Source organism: Pelecanus crispus, chromosome 4, assembly GCF_030463565.1.
Source record: "Pelecanus crispus isolate bPelCri1 chromosome 4, bPelCri1.pri, whole genome shotgun sequence".
Classification (NCBI taxonomy): Eukaryota; Metazoa; Chordata; class Aves; order Pelecaniformes; family Pelecanidae; genus Pelecanus; species Pelecanus crispus.
This window is the reverse complement of record NC_134646.1, coordinates 3941569-3961868: the sequence shown is the minus strand read 5'-3', so window position 1 is coordinate 3961868 and position 20300 is coordinate 3941569. Positions and strand designations below refer to the sequence as shown.

General features: G+C 45.9%; 2 protein-coding genes across 10 annotated transcripts in view; one reads left to right on the top strand and one right to left on the bottom strand.

The window, feature by feature from the left end:
• Positions 1 to 779: 779 nt before the first annotated feature.
• Positions 780 to 3515, bottom strand: PURG (purine rich element binding protein G). The gene is made up of 2 exons (XM_075709131.1): positions 3478 to 3515; positions 780 to 2160 (listed from the first exon to the last, which is right to left on the bottom strand). Exon 2 carries the CDS (start codon positions 2145 to 2147, stop codon positions 1131 to 1133), a length of 1017 nt encoding a protein of 338 aa, XP_075565246.1. The 5' UTR covers positions 2148 to 2160; positions 3478 to 3515; the 3' UTR covers positions 780 to 1130.
• An 817-nt stretch (positions 3516 to 4332) lies between these two features.
• The window catches only part of WRN (WRN RecQ like helicase), a 47890-nt gene continuing 31922 nt past the window's right edge, over positions 4333 to 20300 (top strand). For 2 of the 9 annotated variants that reach the window (XM_075709932.1, XM_075709931.1), the window contains exons 1-11: positions 4333 to 4464; positions 5067 to 5301; positions 5993 to 6107; positions 8075 to 8190; positions 9146 to 9291; positions 12112 to 12260; positions 14826 to 14975; positions 16923 to 16995; positions 17947 to 18058; positions 18643 to 19057; positions 19720 to 19800. In XM_075709932.1, coding sequence (XP_075566047.1) covers positions 6012 to 6107; positions 8075 to 8190; positions 9146 to 9291; positions 12112 to 12260; positions 14826 to 14975; positions 16923 to 16995; positions 17947 to 18058; positions 18643 to 19057; positions 19720 to 19800 — 1338 coding nt within the window. In that variant the 5' untranslated portion in view covers positions 4333 to 4464; positions 5067 to 5301; positions 5993 to 6011. Of the gene's footprint in view, positions 4465 to 5066; positions 5302 to 5992; positions 6108 to 8074; positions 8191 to 9145; positions 9292 to 12111; positions 12261 to 13727; positions 13778 to 14825; positions 15576 to 16922; positions 16996 to 17946; positions 18059 to 18642; positions 19058 to 19719; positions 19801 to 20300 lie in introns of those variants that run through there. The other 7 variants (XM_075709930.1, XM_075709933.1, XM_075709934.1 and 4 more) reach the window with 7 other exon arrangements.

The following is a 20300-nucleotide window of genomic DNA, read 5'->3' as shown; positions in this document are numbered from 1 at the left end:
TAAAATTAACACGACAGAAAACCCGACACAGCGTTAACCACGGCTTCCGAAACGCGCTACAGGTAAGCATGAGAGAAATGCTTTTTTATACGAATCCAACAGTGCACCAAACCCCGCAAAGGTCTTTCTCGCAGCGGGAGGAGAAAAACACCCGGGTGTTTTCCTCGCACAGGTAACATCACGGCCGCATTAATCTCACGTTTGGGAGAGAAGCTGGGAGCCTCAGTCGCGGCGGTCCCTCCACCTCCCGATACCCGCTCCACAGCCGCCCGTTGGAACCCATAACACCCCTAATACAAAAATACCTGTTGAAATTTTGGACAACTGCATTAAAAATAAAAAAAAATCACCAGCCTCGCATGGGCAGAACACATAGATGAGGAGTGGGTTATTATTCATTGCCATTAATTCAGACGGCTTAGCACTCGAGTAGAGCTTCGCTATCCTGGGATACTCGGGTTACTCGGTCAGCACAAAACTACGAAATGAATAACAAATTTTCCACTCTTTACCAGCACGTTATAAAGGTCTGACCAGTTATCGAGGTTTTACCCACACAGAATATCCTTTCAAACCCAATAACCAGCAGATGCCAATTTTAAAACCTCTACCTCTCCTCATACACATACCAGCAATGCACATGAAGTCGATTTTTATCGTAAATGCCCTACGGCTACGCTGCTCAGCCTTTTGGCCGAGTACAGGCAGAATTGAGTCCCAGGAAACCCATCATAAGCAGAAACCGATACATTTCAGCATAAGGTTTGGGTTTGTTTTTTTTAAATCATGTTGAAGTGCAACACAAGCCTTACCTAGACTATTTAAAGGTCAGAATGCCAGATTTTTTTTTGTGCTGATATGTGTACTTCCATAGTCTTCAACACTCGAAGCAGCTGACTCACACGGACACGGGAGGTTGGTACTTTCATAAGACATACGGAGATGTTTTGGGCGTAATTTAACGTGATAACCAGACTCCTAGAACATTACGGACTGGAGTTAACAAGAACTACTGGAAAAGGACTTTACAAAAAAATGGGGCAACTTGAAATTACTATAGGTCTGTCCCTCTCACCAATTTCTGCTTATTTTGTTTTGTTTATTTTGCCAGACGGCCAGTCCAATGCACTCTATTCGAGACCCTCTTGCTCTTCACCACTGTCCCCTCTGGCATCCATTCTTTTTTCTTTATGGCTGTTGTAAATTCTCCTCATCTCTTCTTCGTACTTGATAAAATTTTCCCCAAACCGTGTCCATGCTTTGTATGGAACCGTGATGGTGTTACGGTAGGGCGGCCTCACCTCACTTACCTTCAGGAAAATGCCGTACCTGTTGGATCCCACGTCGAAGTAGAAGCGCTTGTTGTCCACTCGGAAGGAGGTGCCCTCGGGGAGCTCCGGGGGCTCATCGCCTCCCCCCTGGCGATCCTCTATGTCCCCTTCGCCGTACTCTTCGATCAGCTGGACCAAAGCATCCCTGAACTCAATCATCCCTTGTGCTGGAAGGACGATCGTCTGCTCCTGTCCCAAGCTGTGGCCAAAATAACCCATCATGCCGGGTCCCCTACTCATGGTTTGTCTAATCCGCAAGAATCGCCCCCGCTGATTCTCCTTCAGGTCCAGGTAATACTTTCTGTTGTCCCTCTCGATGTACTCCGTTTTGAGGACGCTGTGAGGGTGCTCTTCGGAGCCGACAGACACCGGAGGCGAAGGCGGCGGGTGCTGCTGCTGTCGCCTCCGGGAATGCTGCTCCTTGCCATTGCTGTGCTCGTGCCGGTGACCGTGGCCGCCTTTCAGCCCCAGGTGGGCGTAGTGCTCGATGAAGTCCCCCAAGCAGTCCTTCAGCTCGGCGGCCACAGACAAGGAGAGGGTCAGCTTGCTTTTCCTGATATTGTCCTGCCTGCCTCTTCCTATCCAGACCTCAGCGATCTTCAGGAAGCGGCCGCGGGAGCTCTGTTTCACATCCAGATAAAATCGCTTTTTCTGGATGTCCACCCTCTTGGAGGCCAGCTCCTGGATCTCCATGCAGCCCCCCTGGGAGGAGACCGGGTAATGGTACTGCTGCTGGGACTGGGAATAAATGCTCCTGTGCAGGCCAGAGCCTCCCAGGTTCCTTCCTCCTCCTCCTCCTCCTCTCCCTCTTTCCATCTTTACCAATCAGCTGGAAATAATACATAACAGAGACACAGATGACAACATCAGCACCAGGGGCCTGCTCGGCTTCTTGGCAGCATCTCTGTTCGGCGCTGCTCTCCCTACAAAGACGCCTGCATCCCTCTCCGCTGCCACGGCACGCAGCATCGCAGCAAAAAGATCCCGGGTGCTCTTCCCCTCCCCTGCTCCGGCTCCCGACGACGGCCGGCCGACCGATGGCCTCCCAGACAAGGGAGCCCTCCTTCCAGCAGCACGCCAGCCCCGCTGCCCTCGCCGTCTTCTTCCCCCCCCGCCCCGGCAGCCCTCCCCATGCCCCCCAGCCCCGTCCCTCTGGCACTACAGACCCCTTCAGCCGCCCCAGCGCCCGCTCCCCTGCGGCGGGGAGCAGGAGCCCCAGGGGGGTGAGTTGGGGTGCCCCCGTTGAGGGGGGCCTCCCCCATGCCGCTGCGTTTCCCCTCCATCACCCACCTCTGCCCCAGGGCACTGCGGGGGCACTGGGGTCCTCTCCAGCGCTGCCCCCCCCCAGTGCTCCCAGTACTGCCCTCCCAGTGCCCCCCAACTCCTGCCCCGGTGCCCCCAGAGTTTCACGTCCTTCCCCCCAGTACTGCCCCTCTGCCCCCCAGTACTGCTCCCCTGCCCCCCAGTACTGCCTTCCTGCCCCCCCCACTGTCCCCCCAGTGCCCCCAGTTACTGTCCCCCTGCCCGCCAGTGCCCCCAATACTGTTCCACCTGCCCCCCCACTGCCCCCCAGTGCCCTCAGTACTGCCCTCCTGCCCCCCCAGTGCCACCAGTACTGCCCTCCTGCCCTCCCACTGCCCCCCGGTGCCCCCAGTACTGCCCCCATGCCCCCCAATACTGCTCCCCTGCCCTCCAGTACTGCCTTTCTGCCCCCCCACTGCCGCCCCAGTGCCCCCAGTACTGCCCCCCTACTCCCCAGTACTGCCCTCCTGCCCCCCCCGAGCCCCCAGTATTGCCCCCCTGCCACCCAGTGCTCCCACTACCGCTCCCCCTGCCCCCCCACTTTCCCCCAGTGCCCCCAGTACTGCCCTCCTGCCCCCCCAGTGCCCCCAGCACTGCCCCCATGCCCCCCAGTACTACTCCCAATACTGCCCTCCTGCCCTCCCCTGCCCCCAGTGCCCCCAGCACTGCCCCCCTGCCCCCCCACTGCCCCAATACCGACCCCCAGTGCCCCCAGTGCTCCCAGTGCTGCCCCCAGTGCCCCGGCATTGCCCCCCCAGTGCCCCCCAGCACCCCATCCCCTGCCCCATCGCTGCCCGCCACCCTCCCCTCCTGCCCCGCCGCTGCCCGCCGCCCGCTCACTCACCCCACAGCGCCCATCGCAGCCGTTGCCCTTCAGCCGCCGCCGCCACCGCCGCCGCCGCCGCCGCCGCCACCGCCCGCAGCCGGCGGCCCCGCCGCCCCCCCCCGCCGCGCAGAGCCACGGGCTGGCGCACCCCCGCCGCCCGCCCCGCCCCGCCCCGCCCCGCCCCGCCGGCCCGGCCCGGCCCCGCCCGGCCGAGGACCACGGCGGCGGTGGCGGCGGCGGCGGCGGTGGCGGCGGCGGCAGCGCGGTGGGCACCACCGGCTCGCCCGAGGGTGCGCGGCCCGCCCGGCGCCGGGACTACATTGCCCACAATGCCCCGCGGCCGCCGGGCCGCCGCCACAGTGCGCATGCGCGTCACCTCGGGTAACCTCCCGCCGCCGCGTCTCGGGGAGCCGGCCGGGGGGGCGGAGCCGGCTGCCTCGGTGACGTCTTAAGGGCGCGACGCGGCGAGACGCTTAATGCGTAAGCCGGCGCTCGCGTGGCCTTTGGCTCTCCGTGAGCGGCGGCGCTGGGCCCGCGGTGGGGCGGGAGCCCGTGAGGGGGGCTGAGGGCTCCGCGGCGCACGGCGGGGCCCCGGAGGAGGCCGGAGCGCCGGCGGCAGGGTGGACCCCCCCTCCCAGCCCGCTGCGGGCAGCGCCGGGCCCGTGGGACGCCGAAGGGTCCTGAGGTACCGGGAGGCGGCGGTGGAGGCGGGGTGGCCTCCCGGGGTGAAGCTCACCCCGCCACCGAGGGGGTTCCCGCTGCGCGGGTGGGCTTGGGGTGCTCGCTTCGTGCCCGCCCTGAGGTGAGGGGCGGCGAGGCTGCAGTTTTCCCGTGAAGAAATGAGGGGTTGTGGCCCCCGTGTGAACGCTTCGTTCCAGCTTCGCGTCTGCCGCCGGTTGTCCCGAGGGCACCCGTGCTAACTCGGAGCAGGTCGTCGTGGCTGGCAGCTGGCCTCTGCGGCGCTTAGCATACCCAAGGTCAGGTTCTCGGCTTAACGCTGGAAAGGTGGGTGATGCCGCCGTGAGCAGAGCTTGCTTGTGTGGCGCAGTGAGCGAAGGCGCTCTTGAACTTTTAGCTGCTTTTTTGGAAAAATGTGTTGCCAAACCTGTGGGCCGGTGGCGTGGGTGCTGCAGGATGCCCTTTGTTTCCAGCCTTTCTGCTGCTTTGTCTTGCTTCCAGCAGTTGCGGCTCCCAGGAACAGAGCGGTTCTAACTGAGCTGTCTTGCTAGTAGCTATTTTGTGGCTGGCTTTGCATTAAAATACTTTTTGAAGTTGTCTTTTGATGTAGCAATTGGTTATGTTACTGCAGAAATGGACAGGTAAGCAAGGGGGAAAACATGTGCCTAGCCTAGATAAAAATCAAAATGTGGTTTTTGATTACTGAAGAACTGGAAGAGCACAGCTTGCCTAGGATTTGTACTTTCTTGTTGGTGAGGAAGTGTAGCTGGGAAATAGGTTCTTACTTAAAAAGTATGTCATACTTAACAAGTATGTCTTAAGCCAGCAGTGGCCTGATGTTGCTGTTCAAGTGTATTGAGCACCTGGGGACTAGTGGGAAGAAGCAGGATGAGAAATTAATTCTGTGAACTATTTTGCTCCATCCCCAGGAGGATTTCTAAATTGCACGAGAAGCAGTCCAGGGAGAAGCCTAACAGCTCTGATGCAGTCATTGTTTGCACACAGCTAGGAAATCCTGCTCCACTTGTCAGGGCTGAAAATCTGCTGTTTTGGACAGCGTATCTTCCAAACCTACATCTCTTCTAACTTGTCCGTGGAGGGCCTTCCCATTCTAGGGGATGCGCCCTGCTTCCTGATGCCCTGGGAATAGGTTGCCTCTGCTTGGTGAGTTCATTTCTTTTCAATCCAGGGCTGGCATGTTCATAAGTAACCACAGCCATCATGCAGTCTGCACCAGAGAGCTTAGCAGCATGTGCCTTGTTTGGCTGTAGTTTGCCCTAGAATTTCTGTGTGGTTTTTCTTACCTTGGTTGTGGGCTCACAGCCGTGAGGTCCTGTGCTGGGCAATGCAGACCATGGGGCAATGTTTGTGTGAGTCTGATAGTTGTTGTTTTGAATTTGATTTTTTTTGTTTTTCCCTGACTTCATTTGTCAGCAAATGTAGCTGACTGCTTTTAAGCTAGGTGGGTGGTTCCTATGCTGTTATCTAAAACACCAGATAAATTTGTTTAATTAACGAGGGCTGCGTTGACCAGAGATGGCAGTAGGTGTACTCCTCTGTTCCAAGTCACCAATCTTCATAAAACTAGACTGAACGTTTTCCCAGAAGGGCTTTAAGAGGTTTGCCTGTTTTTCTTCTTGTTCTTCTTACTGACATGTGAACAAGAATATAATGCCTAAATTGCTTCCACTGTTTAATGTGGGCAGCTCTGTAAATGTCCATTCTTGTGCACAAAGCTTTTAAAGTTTAAGGTCGTGATCTTCTGTAACCTTGTTCTGGCCTAATGATAGTACCAGCCTGTCTCTATACAAACTATTGACTGTTCTATTTTTTGTTCTTTTTTTCTATGTAAAAGTAACAGCAATGTGGAAAAAATGAATAAAATGGATTTGCTGACTACTGGTCTGCAGAGTAAATATCCGCAGTGGATGCTTAGACAAAACCAAGAGGGAGATCTGGGTGATAAAAAGGTATGCCAAAACATGGGGGAAAGTCAGTGGGTCGCAGGCTGTGTCATAAAACAACGTTGGACCACATGCTTTTAGTTAGACCTGTGCCTCTGATACTTGTGAATATTTACACCTGTTTTGTCCTATGAGCTGTAATTAAATCTAGGTACTCTTGTGGTATTACTGGTTGAATTGCTTGTTAAAGTCTCTTTTTGTAATTAAAATATCAGGTATCGACCAAAGGCTGTTGCTGTTACCTGTGTGGAAATTTCTTCCTGACAATCTTGAATTTCAGTGGCAAAACCACCCAAGTATAAGGGAGCTTTTGATGCATTGCTTGCCCAGTATTGTGGGCTGTACACCAGCAAGGACTGGGGATTTCTCATCTATGTAATTTGAGAGCTCAAAATGCAATGACCTTGTTGTAGCCTGACAGGGGAGTTGGTTCTGGTAAGGCCCTCCAGCTTTCTGCACTTGCACATGTTCAGTCATTCAGAAGGCTTTGCAGCTCAGAGGTATCGGAAGAATTAATTGATCATTAAGATTATGTCGATTCCTGGTGTTCCAAGAATCTTTAATGTGTCCTTGGATGTTTTTTTTTCTGCATATATGAGCAGTTTCAGCATAAAATTTCCCACTAGAAGGGACCCCCTTGGTAACATCTGAAACTGTTTTAACAATTAGAAAACTAATTAATGAGAGAAAAACAGAAGACTCAGTTCAGCAGTTTTCCTTCTGTAAAGTGCGAGTAAAAAAAAAAAATAGTAGCATGGATATTAAATGTCATTTAAAAGCAACAAGACTTTGTCTTGCTGTGGTACAGCTTGTGCGCTATGGCACCCTGCCTCCACAAGCTCTGAGGAAGGGTTTTGATTGAACTTTCACCTTTAGTTAACTGGAAGAACTGTTTTGTTGTGCAAGCATAAAATCAGCAGTACCTTTGTTTCAGAATCTCCCCCTTGCAGGCAACTTACTGTTTCTGAAATGGTATTAAAACCTGTTTTGTGTTTTGTGGCTGCCTTCTGATGACAAGATTGCTTTGTTTTTCAAGTGTTATTGTGTGGTACTTAACCATATTTGCTCTTCTAGCATTGTAGCCTACTTGCATATATTTAATCAACCTGAAGGTTTTTCAGGCGGGTCAATGTTATCAGAAGTTTTGCAGTTCAAGTAAGTTTATCATCACTAACTGTTAGTAAATATACTTCTGAAAGTGGGGGATAAAATGCCAACGGGATTGTTACATTTCATCTTACCTTGTGTGCTTAAGAGTTTCAATTTGTAAACCAGTACTCATCAGTCGATGGAGGCTACCGGTCCTTTTTAAGTATTGCACATAAGTTTAAACCTGTGGAGTTTACTTAGACCTTTGTGAAGTTCCTCACGGGTTATATCTGGCAGGGTTAGGTGAAGTGAGCTGGCTGAAATGTGGGACCAAGGAAAAGGGGAAACTGAGCTATTGCATACAGCCATACTGAAATAGAGGTATGTCAGAGGACTTGACCCTGACCACATTTGAATGCCTTGAAAAATTACTTAATTTATCATCCGTTTTCAATACTTCTTTCTTCAAATTTGAGATATGCAAGTGCAACAGCATTTGAAATAGTGTTGAGGGGGTTTTGACACTGTCAAAAAATTGATGTTTTCTCTAACCTTGTTCTTGGAAAGCTACTGAATCTCTTTGGCAGGAAGAATCCAACTAAACTGAGGTGAAAACTCAGCCTGCACACTTTCAGTCTGAGTGCTTGGAGTTAAGCAAAGCAATTGGGGCATGAAACTGAATGTTTTTATAAAGGGGGAAGTCTCACCCTGTTGTTAGTTGACAGTGATACGGGCCCTGTGTGTGGAGCACAGTTCTGCTGCAAGCACCAGCCTTGCTGGGATGCAGTGTTAAGGTTGCATGCAGCGGTTGCAGTCCTGATGCAGCTCTGTGGCAAGGTTAGGTGTGGCTGGTAACCGAGCCTCTTCCAAATGTTGTTTGACAGAAGTCTGCTCTTCAGAGAAGCGTTTTGGAAGATGGGCTGCCGTTCTTAGAGTTCTGTGGCTCTGTCGTCTACAGCTACGAAGCTAGTGACTGTTCCCTTCTGTCAGAAGACATCAGGTAATAGCTCTTACTCTGGGGTTTTTTTTTTTTCTTTTTTGAGTGCTTTTCCTTTCTGAAAAGGACTTGGCTCTTCTCTCTGTGTCCTTCTCCTGGCTGATTGTGCATTTGATGTGTCCAGAGGTTAACAGTTCAGCCAGAGAAAACATCTGGTCCTGTTGGCTGTCTTGTTACGTGTGGCAAATGTGTCTTACCGGTTGCAAGCACAAATTGAACCTATTTCTCATGATGGTGAATTATCCCTGTGAGAGAGATCCCTGGTTTGTCTACAGTGCGTGGTGGTATAAAAATACCTCTCTGTTGTGCTATGCAGTTATAGTTTCCCATTTGGTCTTTTTATGGGGGATGCCTTTGCTGAACCTTGGAGTACTTTTAAGCAGAAGCAGTAAAGGCTCTAATGGAGGTTGGTTGTGTCTCGCAGTGTGGATAATTCCGTGAACTTCAGTGACTTCACGGGGAAGTATGAGCTGTAAGAAATCAAACGTGTTAATTTATAACTGGGGACTGTATGTTTGAAGAAAAGGTAGTAAATTCATCACACAAATAGGTTATTATTTCCATCCTTTTTGCATAGCACAGCTCATATTACTGGGGGAAAAAAGTAATATGCAAAACTTTCAGTGCAGCGGGATAGGTGAAGAACAAGCTTTCAGGGGACTATAAACTATTCCATCACCTCTTGTATCTGACTATTTCCTGAGGCTTGCTGTACTACTCTTTGCATGCAGTAAGATCTGCTAAGATATGAAGGGTTTCTGGTGGCTTCTGGGATTAGGAGAAATTTCACCTCCTTACAGTCTTGCTTTTAAAATGGTTTCTGTGTCCTGTACATGTGAAAGGAAGGATGCACTGGCTGCGATTCTCTTAATCATCTTTATGTAAGATGACTTAAGCCTGACATTTGAAATACTGGTAGAAGAACAGTTAAATGTGAAGAATTTCCATTTCTTTTCAGGCAGAGTTTATCAGATGGGGCTGCTGTTGGATTTGATATTGAATGGCCACCATCATATACTAAAGGAAAAATGGCAAAAATAGCTGTAATCCAGATATGTGTAACTGAGGAGAAGTGTTATTTGTTTCACATCTCTTCCATGGCAGGTACTGTACTTCCTCTCTTCTTATGAGTTAGGGCATGAGTTGCCCTCTGTTTCTTGTGATTAAGTTTGAACTTAAGCCTTGACCAGTAGCTAATTCTTTTTTTCCACTACATTGGATAGTAAAAATCCATCCTCCTCTTCCCCTTTCCTGTCTATAGTAAAGGGATTTCTTCTTTGAGTATTGCCTATGTATATCAAGGGGTCTTAGCCCAAGTCTTGCCCTGTGTGCTGGCATGCAGTGTTTTAGATTCTGAACAGGAGAAAAGCATCTTACTTGGGGATTATTTTTCTCTCTGGGAAAGAATATTTTGATTCTGTATAAAAATTTTATTTCCCTGCTCATAGAATGAACTCTCATGTCCAAAATAAACAACAAACATAGTTTAGCAGGCTGTGTTTCTTTTTAATGTGGCTTCAATAACAAAAACTCTCAAAAATGATGGCTGCTGTGCTGTTTGTTCCGAATACCTGCATTTTGTGACATTGGTTTTCAGAAAGAATACTGGATACCTGGTGTGATGCAGCTGTGGGGAGAGAAGGGGGTGTGCTCAACAGTCTGAATTCATTACTGATGTGAATAAAAGCTTCCAAATAGGGAAAATAGGAACGAGGGAAGGAGACTGCAATTTTACAACCTTTGGTTTGAACATTAGATTGAAACTATGCCTGTGAGATGTTTCTGATTTCCCTGGGGTGCGCATGCTGAGGTATAATAGCGATAATTTTAATGTTGGTGTTCAATCCTTTGTCATTTATAGCAAATGGGGTGGAAAATTTAATTGCTCGAGGCTATTCAATCCAGGAGGCAGAAAGGTACAAGTGCACAAAAGAAGAAGATTTGAGGGAAGAAGAGTCACGAAGAGCTGAAATGCTTTTGATTCTAAAAGTGAAGATGTTTGTGTGTTGATGCCGAGTACGGTTGCACGTGGGCTGCTGCGTGTTACAGCAGAATATGGTGTTTCCTCCTGAATCATTTTCTGAAATTTCTGTTCTTCCCAATGGGAGATGCACTTTGAACTGAGTGAGATGTCAACCTTTTTGCAGGAACCACAGCCAATTTCTGCTTATTAATGCAGAATATATTTGATCTACAGAAATGTGCATGTTTGCAGAATTAGCCGCTTGGGTAAGACGTAGCATTATTTCTTGAAAGAAAATAAAGCTTCCTTCTGCAGGAGGAGGAGAGACAGGAGAGTTCTTGGACTGTGTATAAAGGACAAAAATTACATAGATTTATTGGGAAGATTCTTGACAATTTTCCAGTTCTTAGTCTTTTTTTCCTTACAGACGTGTAAGAATGTGGCCTGTTTCTCAGACTAGCCTCTGTATTGTCTTGAACTTAGACTTTTTTAGTTCATACAGTCACTCTTCTAGAAGTGAGGTGGTAGAAATGAGCGCAAGTCCTCTATTGGGAAGTTCTGGTCCTTGGAAGGTTTTAATGTTGATTTTCTTAGGTGAAAATCACTTGTTCAGTAAGTCAGCTGCATACGTTGCAGGCTTTTATTCAGTTTGACCGTATTTATCTCCTCTACAGAGGATTTTCCATATTGCGTTATGGCTGAGGTGCTTTGGCAATGTTGTACTCGGCATCTTACAGCACCAGGCTATTACAGCTTTGTGGATTTTTTAACAATAATTTTCTAACGCTTTGAATTGGACCTGCAACTTCACAGGCCACAACACAGCTCATTGTGGCTATAGTTGCAGAAGCGTCTGTATACTGTGTCAGTGGTAGCCATGAAAGTGTGGAGAAAGGTGTGTAAACTATGAAGTCAGCGATGCAAAGTGATTGCTAAAGTATATAAATATGCATTAAAGTAGTGAAGAAGTGAAATCTGAAATTCGGAACCAAGCCGGATAGTAAGGACTATGTGCTTGTGCAATACTGTGTTTCTAAGTACTAGAATTACACTTGAGACTAATTCAGGGTATCCAGCTGTGGGTTCCTGAAGGTATGTATTTAATAAGATGCTCTGAATTTTAAATGGAAGCAAACACAGAGGGGGAGAAAAAGGCTGCTTTTGTTCAGGTATGAAGTGTCTGTGGCTGTTCCCTCCTGTAGAAAACCAGATACGAAAGCTGCATGCTTTTATTCAGTCCTGTAAACTTGAAAATACCCTTTGATCCAGGATTGCTGTGCCATCAGTTTGGGATAAATCATGATATAATACTTAGCATCTGTGTACATCCTTGAATATTTTTTTTCTTACTTACAAGACTGACTTATCTGGGCTTGGCGGAAGATTTGGTTGCTGAATTCTGTTTTCCAAATGCTGGTGTTGGGCCAGCTCAGCATTAGCACTGAGCATGCCTCCACAGAATGTGTTTTTTCTGGTGATTCCCCATGCTTACAGCTTAAACTGTTTCCTGGGAATGTGAAATAGCAAAAATGGGGAAAGGAGTAATGTGGAAAAGAGTAAAATAATTCTGCATTTGGTTTCATGAGCATCCAATTCTGAGAACTGAAATATCTTTTCCAGTTAGAGGTTGCCTTTTTGTTATGTGATTTAATGATCAGTAAGACAAACGAGGTAAGGTTGTGTAATTTTTTTTACTTGATTTGTTTTCAGCTGCAGAATGAATTTGCATATTTCAAATATTTCATTCCTGTTTGTCTGCAGATAATACATTACAATCAATTGATGTTTCCAATCATTCCAGAGTACAAACAGTCATGTAAACTGAGCGACTTTGGGGGCTTTTCCTCTAAAAGCACAGGTTTTTGCAGATGGCCTTTGATGCTAGGTTTTTGTCATTTCCATCAGACTTTGTAGCATCTTCCAGTATTTAGTTTCTCATGTTTGGGCTTAATCTATTTTAGGTTTTCCCAAGGGACTCAAAAGACTGCTCGAAGATGAAACAATTAAAAAGGTTGGCGTAGGAATTGAGGGAGATCAATGGAAGCTGATGAGTGACTTTGAAATCAAACTGAAGAGCTTTGTGGAGCTGGCTGACGTTGCTAATGAGAAAGTAAAACTTAAAACCTTTTTGTTGTGGGAGGGAATCTTTTTATTGTGCTACACAAAAAGATGCTTCCTTGTCTTCATAGGAGTTCAATTCTGATAGCAGATGTATTCTGTAGAATAAAGCACAGATATATTGTAACTTAAAAAGAACTCTCAAAGACTGCAGAACCAAGTACTGTCTTTTGGTGAGCCAGTTCTTAATGAACATTTGTCCCCCTTCAGGTCTGTTCACCTGCATTTACAAGGTATGGCTTCTTAATTCAGCTGCAGATGCATTTTCTTGATTTCTTAGTGATGGAAATTGCCAGATTGTGTCAAGTCAGCGTTCTACTGGCAATGGCGTACTTGTCCCAGCAACGGCTGAACCTTTAAAATAAGGCTCAAGAAATGCCACAGAGGCAGTGGGGCACTGATGCCTGTTTGAAGGGAGGCAGCCCTCCTGCCATGGCTTGCTGGGTGAGGGAAGGAAGCATCAAGGTCTTCCTTTCAGTCCTTCACGTGGAGGTGTTTGCCACATGATCTGGAGCTGTAGAAATATCTTTGTTTCCATGACTCTGAAGTTGGCATCGCCTCTGCTCTTGTGTGGGTGCAGTTTCCAGTGCCTGATGACCTGTTGTTTAGCAGTAGCGTTGCATTTGGTGCACCCTGAATTTCAGTTTAGTTGGGTTTTGGTTAGATATAATTCGAGGCAGGGACATCTGTGCTGTCTTACTAGGGAAGAGAGCAAAAGGTTCATTATATTCCAAATCATCCTGCTGTTCTTATTTGTAGCATGTCCCTTAAAGCTTTTCTGTCTTTCATAGAATCATCGAATCGTTTAGGTTGGAAAAGACCCTTAAGATCATGCAGTCCAACCATTAACCTAACACCACCAAGTCCACCACTAAACCAATTAAGGGGAGAATAATAATTTTGTGTTTCCTGGCTTGGTGGCTGGATTATTTATAATGAAAGTGAAAACTAGGAATCATTAAGATTGGAAAGGGCCTCTAAGATCATCAACCCAACACCCCCATGCCCACTAAGCCATGTCCCAAAGTGCCATGTCTGCCCGTTTTTTGAACACTTCCAGGGATGGGGACTCCACCACCTCTCTGGGCAGCCTGTTCCAATGCTTGACCACTCTTTCTGTGAAGAAATCTTTCCTAATATCCAATCTAAACCTCCCCTGATGCAGCTTGAGCGCATTTTCTCTTGTCCTATCGCTAACTACTTGGGAGAAGAGACCAACGCTTCCTGTATATGCAAGGCTTTTCCTTATTTGTACTCGGTCTCTCCATGCACTTCTTTCTCCGTGTGATTTTTTTTGTTTGGTAGGGTAATAGCAACAATTGTAGCTTCCTGGTGGAGGACAGAGACTTATGTCCAGAAATAACACTGCCTATGGCTTTCCCTGTCCTGTGCTTTACGTACTCTGTGTAGTTAAATCACAGTGGGCGAGAAGGGAAGGTGAAGTATCATCAGCATTTGGGGCAGTGCTCTCCAGATGAGCCACCTTGAAGTTTCAGTTCCTAGTGGCTTGTAAGTTGTACAAATTAAACTGTTTTGCTCCAGCAATAAATAGAAGGAGCTGTTTCTTTCCAGACTTGGAGTTTCCTCAGTTTACCCCCCCTCCCTTTTTTTATCTCAGCATCCGTCTCCAGGATAATGTTATGAAGATGAGCAATGTGATCTCTGATAGCAGCTTTAAAGTCTTCTGCTAAAGAGAAAACAAATCAAAAATAAACTTGAAAGTGAAGCTTGAGGGAACAAAGGACAGGGCTGCATATAATGGCACAATGTGAGGGGGAGGGCTGGGGGAACCTAAAAAGAAAAGTTGGGTCCTGGATCCTTGGGGCCTGAAGGGAAGTTTCCCAAACTGGCTCTTTAGCCATAGCATGGAGCAACTGGGACGGACAAGTAGGATTACAAAAGCAGTTGAAGTCAGCAGTGTGGTGGGGTGACTTCTAGTGACTTCTGATGAACTGCTTCCCAGCACACTGAATAGTAGTTAGCGTGGTCTGTAACTGTGCCCTTTTGTGCTTGGTTTCAGACTTGCAAAAGATGACAAAATGCTTACAGGTAGACTTTAATATTCCTGTGTTTATATGAAATAAATTCCTGATGTTTGATACTAGAGTTTCTCTAATTAGAAAGGCAAATAATAAAGTCCTGGAGGAGAGAGGGGTTGCTCTTCAAGTCTATGGCTTTTATTTTATCAACCCGGAGACAACTACATACAGATTTTTCCTATTTTTGGTGGTATAACAATACCACCTCATGTTGTGTGGACTCATCTGGCCCTAATGCCATCTTTCCAGCTTGACAATGTAGCTATGTCCTCTGGCAATACAGTTTCAGGGCAGGGGAGTACAGGTTTTGAATGGCCAAGCTACCTTTTAATAAGATGAGAGCAAAATTAGGCCTGGAGAAGAGTTACTGCTTTGAGCAACTAGTTCGTTCTGACTAACCCAGAGCTCTTTGCTTCTAATGACAGATTATACACCGTGCTGCTTCTAGGAATAGTTTGTCAGGTCCAATTGCTTTCCCTTTTAAACAAGTACTCTGTTTTTTTTTTTCCTTTCCCCAGCTGAAGTGTAAAGAGATGTGGAGTTTAAATGGTCTGGTAAAACACCTTTTTGGCAAGCAGCTTTTGAAGGATAAGTCTGTCCGCTGTAGTAACTGGGAAGAGTTTCCACTCAATGAGGAGCAAAAATTGTATGCAGCCACAGATGCCTATGTACGTACAAGAAGAGATCACCGTTCCACCCATATCAATAAATTCTGTCTCTAATGTGCTGTTAGCTGCTGGTTTTAATGCCTTGCTGCTACAGAACGTAATGAATGTTGGAGGACTCTGAGGTCTGCTGTGGATATGGGATGCTTGAAGGTGGAAATGCCACCAAGTAGGTTGCTGTCTGATTCCTTGTCTGTCTGAAGTTTTTAAACCTCAGTGTTCATCCAGAGCTTCATAATATCATCTTTAAGATGGTACTGCTTGTACCTGACTTGGTAACCTGGGTTGTTGCTGAGATCACTTGAAGAGGATATTGTGGTGAACATTTCACATAGAAAATTGAATGTAGATGCAACAAAGAAACCCCACTCCGCAGGCAGCCTCGAGCCTCCCATGAGGTCCTTGCCTCTTAATGTTTCACGGTGTTGCAAGATTTGCCTCTTTATTGAAGTCTGTTCACAAAGCAGAGCTCCTGGAAGTTCTGCTGTGCTGTGAACATGCCAAGTAGGACCGGCACGAACAAGTATACCTGAGGAGCGTCTGTCTGTTTAGACTTGCTTCAAATGGTCACCTCTGGGAATTGAGTTTTGATGGAGCAACCAGGTGAATTTTATATCTGTCTGTATGGAGTAAGTCTAAATTCTTGCAGCGTAATTATCCCACATAGGTGTAACATGGCTGATTGTGTATTTAAGTGCAATAATCGCTTACGGAAGTGAAGAGTGGGTAATTCTTTTCTGGTTCCTTTGTCTGCAGGCATTTGCTGTAGCTTGGTAGCACTTCTGGATGTGTTTTCTACTGGGATTTTTGGTCATCTTTCTTGAGCTGCTTATGAACCAGAATCCTGTTAAATATATTATGTGAGATAAAATTAATAAGCAACTTGAAGAAATACAACCTTCTCCAGTGACTAATACATTAGAGCCACAGTATGGCGTACCAGGAGGAGTAATTTAGTTGCACGTGGATTCCTGTAGCTCTGTAGAAGTCTCTGCTTTTTCACTGTTTTGAAATGAGCGTAGTTTTCCTGTAGCTCTGTGAGGATGTTTATTAATATGCTGCTGGGTGCTGCCTGCTTCCTGGGAGACAACTGTTCTTAGGCCAGCAAAATCAAATCCCCTCAAGCTTTTATTTTTGTGATGAGGTTAGACAGAGGAAGGGAAGCAGGACAGTAGTCTCTGTTTTCTTTTCTGACTCAGGAAACATTGCATATTTTCTAATTTAGTTAAATGTTAAACTGTGGAGGGTTTAGCACCTGTGAAGACCCAAACCAGTAAGGAAAGGAGCTCTATTTTTGCTGCCTGGTGCAGCTGCTGTAGCCAGCTTTTTCCAGGCAATGCCTCTTTCTTGGTGTGCTGTGTTCACCTGGCTTGCCTTTTGGAGCCTCACAGGAAAACACAAGGGAGTGACTTGATTCTTTCTCTTTCCTCTTTAAGATGCTTTGGTTAACATGTGTAGCCTAATTAGCACATTCCTGGCTTTAGGGTGCATTTTCCTGTTAGATGTTGTTATTCATATCAAGGGAAATATTAAGCACACGGAATCTATCTTAGTAGGTTCATAGCTATTCTCTTAGAGCACTACATAAAATCAGAATGAGGTGGAGCAGATGGTGAGACTAGGAGTGGAGTGCTTGGAGCACTCCATTTTTAGCTAACTTTGTAAGATAACCATGCTGAGATCTATATCAGTATCCACTACAATGTGGACCCCAAGTCAGGACTTTGCCTTCTGTGAAGCATTCTGTAAAACGTAACCTGGTTGTGGTGATCAAAGCAGTAAAGCAGGCCATTGATGGTTGAGTTGTTGGCCCATGCTGTACAGAATTTGATGTTCACAATATATTTTTGTGCCATGGTTTGCTGAATTAATTCTTGGGGTTTTTTTAGTCTCTAAGATGATGTTTCTCTGCAGAGTACTGACTACTAATTTTTTTCCTTTCTTTTGCAGGCTGGCTTTATCATTTATCAAAAACTAAAAAATATGAATAACAGTGACCGGAAATTATTTTGTGTAAGAGGAGGTAAATTATACATTCAAGCATAAGGAATTTATTCAATGTACAATTGAATATTCTATTTCCCAACAGGTTTTTTCGTAGTATCTTTGTGTCAAGATTGTCTGGCTTCTTGGCGATTAGAGATCGCTTCCAGAGAGCAGACTGTAAAGGCTCTTAGATGACCTGGGTTATCATGCTGTGTAACTATTTTCCGTAGTGATGTAGGAATGCAGTCTTGATATGTTGTTTGTTTCTGCCGTATACAGAGATGGTAAGAGTTCCTGCTGTCATTCCAGTTTGTTTATGGAAACACTTCAGTGAGTTAATTTAAATTCTGCTGATGCAGGGACAAAAATCTAGTTGAAGAAATAAGACCACAAAAACCCCATGTTATGAAGGAATGGTTTTCTAGAGGTGTATAAATAGGATCCAAATTTTTTAGAGCAGCTTAGCATTCTTTACTTGACTAGAGAAGTGATTTGAAATCTTAGTTTTTGTTGAGTTCCGTGCTTCATAAGGAAAGTTAAGTATTGCATGTAGCTTATGGTTGAAAAAGAGGTGGGGGGGAAGCCTGTTTCCTTTTTGTACTGGCTGAATTCTACTTTTCTGTCAGACAGAAGTGGTAGTACTGTGACCTCAATATGAGGTGCAAATTTTTGGCTTCAGTTTAGTCAACATATCTGTGTTAGCAGCTCTTTTCTGGAAGCTGGAGGGTGTACTGGGGAAGGATCACTCTGTAATGGTCCTGTTCTGCATCCTTTTTCCCTGAGCATGTGTAACAGGCCACTGGAAGAGATAAAATGCTGAAGAACATGGAAGCTTGGCCTAATTCAGTGTATTTGATTTTTTTTAAGCCCTGGAAAAGGCTGTCTTATCAGCTGTACATCTTGTAGAAATGCAGTTACTTGAATGGAACTTATTTAGGTCTAGATGTTAGACCTCAATTATTGTGAATAACTCTGGCATTTCTTATAGGTGACATGACGTCAGAGGGTGTGAAGGAGCGCTTGACTTCACTAGCTGAAGAGATAACGGACCTGGCTTCTCGCATCCCTGACTCTTCTGGACAACTTGAAAATTTGCAGAGGTTAGATTTCTTGCTAGCCTGTCTCTGCTTTACCTGTAAGATCACTGTTTTCTTGATCCCTGAGGTCCCATGCAACAAAATACATGTGTGTTAAAAGCAATCTGTTACTTGGGCGTCCTTTTCCAAGGAAAGAAAGCATGGTACACTGGATGGGAAAATACTGTCTTTATCCATAGGAACATGGGTTTTCAGTGGTCTAATTGCAATGGGTTTGACACGACCTTTGTGGAATCTGTTTCTTCTTGCTGAAATGCACAGCAAGACCTTCTTTCATAAACACTCAGGACTCCTGTGTGACTAAGTACGGGAAGCCTGGAGACTTGATACAAGTGTGGGGGCAATACCATAGACAGCTTTTGGAGAGTCTTTATAGATTTTTCTTCAGTGTAAAGAAATTTTAGTTTTCCTCTCACAGAAGCGGAATGCCAATTGCATATGAGTGGTGAGCCTTTATATGTGAAGTCTTGGACAAACTCTATTTGGAGAAACAGACTACTTGAAAATCCTCAGTTCTACTTGTGGCTAAGATGTATGTAGCAACTGCCTTCATCATTTTGGTTTCACTTTCTTGTTTTACCTTCTAGGGCTGCAGAAATACTAGCTGACATATCGGAGAATGTAAATGCCTTAAGAAGCACGCTGTTTGGTTCAGGTTCCCCTTCTGTACTGGAGAGGAGCTGTAGCACAATTCCAACAAATCTTGAGGCACAGTCAGCAAATGTTGAAGCGCAAAAAGTCGAAATGCCTGAATTTGCTAAACAACTCGAAGGCGACTTCAACATCTGCTCTGATGCTACGCTAGCTGCCCTCTGGGAGGGAGATGGTAACGAAGAAGAGGCAGAGAGAGGTAGTGCTGTTGTGGAAGATGGGGCTGCAGCAGCCAGCTCTAAGGACAAAGCAAACAGAGATGACTTCATGTCACTAGACATTACTGAGCAAGAACTTCAGATCTTGGAACGTCAGGCTGCAGAAGAATTGGTCAGTGAAGCTGTGCCTGAGGTAACGAGAAAAGCCCTTGTTCATTATGGACACTCAGCAGAGGAAGTGATCTCATCCTTAGTTTCCCCCTGAAGATTTTAAAAAGTTCTGTTCCTCAGAGAATATTAAGGTGGGCTAGAAGAAGGGCTCAGTCTGGAAAATATTTGTGGAGGTGGTCAAGCACTGAGCTGCTCTTCAGTCGTGTGGTTGGAAGGATTAGTACTGACTACAGAAGCTCTAGATAGTCTAGTTGTACTCTTTCAGTTGCTAATATGTTATCAAAGAATTTTTTGCAGTATGTGGACAAATTCTGCACTCGAGCGTCTCCACCTTGGTCATGAGTAAAAAGCACATCATTTTCTAAGGGATCTGTAAATAGCAGTCCTTCTAGTGACTGCCGAATGTGGATTGATGCATCTTAAATCAGATTATAATTTCCTTATGTTCCAAGTGTTTCACACATTTGGTGATACTACTGTTTCTGTCTCTTACTACAGGGCTCTAAGTTCTAATATTTCTTTTGATATTTTTTAATGGGTAGGCTTCAGAGCTGGATGTTGAGCTTAATTATTGTTGTTAAGAAGTAAAAGCATACAGAGAAACGGTTTATAGGACATACAGAAGGTTGAAAGGTTGTGGGTAGAATAGAATTAACTTTGATAAGAAGAAAACTTTTTTTGTAGGAGGCGTGCTCCACAGACAACGAACAAAATATTTCCTGTGTCATTGAAAGTGATGAAGAACTGGAAATGGAGATGCTTAAAGTGAGTGCCTCAGGGTTTTGGTTTTTAATTTTTTTGCAATGATGATGCTCTTGGGTCAAGTGGGAGCATAGCATAGTTGAGGGGAGGGAATGTGAAGCAAAACGGTGTTGCTCACGGAAGGTGGACAGAAGATAGATGAATGTGTGGATACCTAAAGAATGCAGTTTACTACTGTTAGTCTTCAACATCGCTTGCATTGTATCTTCACTATACCAGCTTGGACTTGATGCACCCACTTACTGCATTTGTGTAGAATATCATTCATAAACCGATCTACTCGGAGTGTCATGCATTTAAACCCTTGTCCAAGGGGTTGAGCTGACAGGGCGGTTTGTGTCCTGCTAAGCTGGGCTGTAGGTCAAATTGCCATGTTTTGGAGGCCTCTTTTAAAGTGTCTTTACTGGCATAACTTTTTTCCTGAAAAGATTTAGATTTAGGGTCTTATTTTTCTTTACTCTGGCTTTTTTCCTGATCCCCCAGATAGTGCTATATGTATTTGG

Excerpts from the sequence above, each read along its gene's own strand:
- PURG (XM_075709131.1), bottom strand. The coding sequence starts at position 2,147 with ATGGAAAGAGGGAGAGGAGGAGGAGGAGGAGGAAGGAACCTGGGAGGC.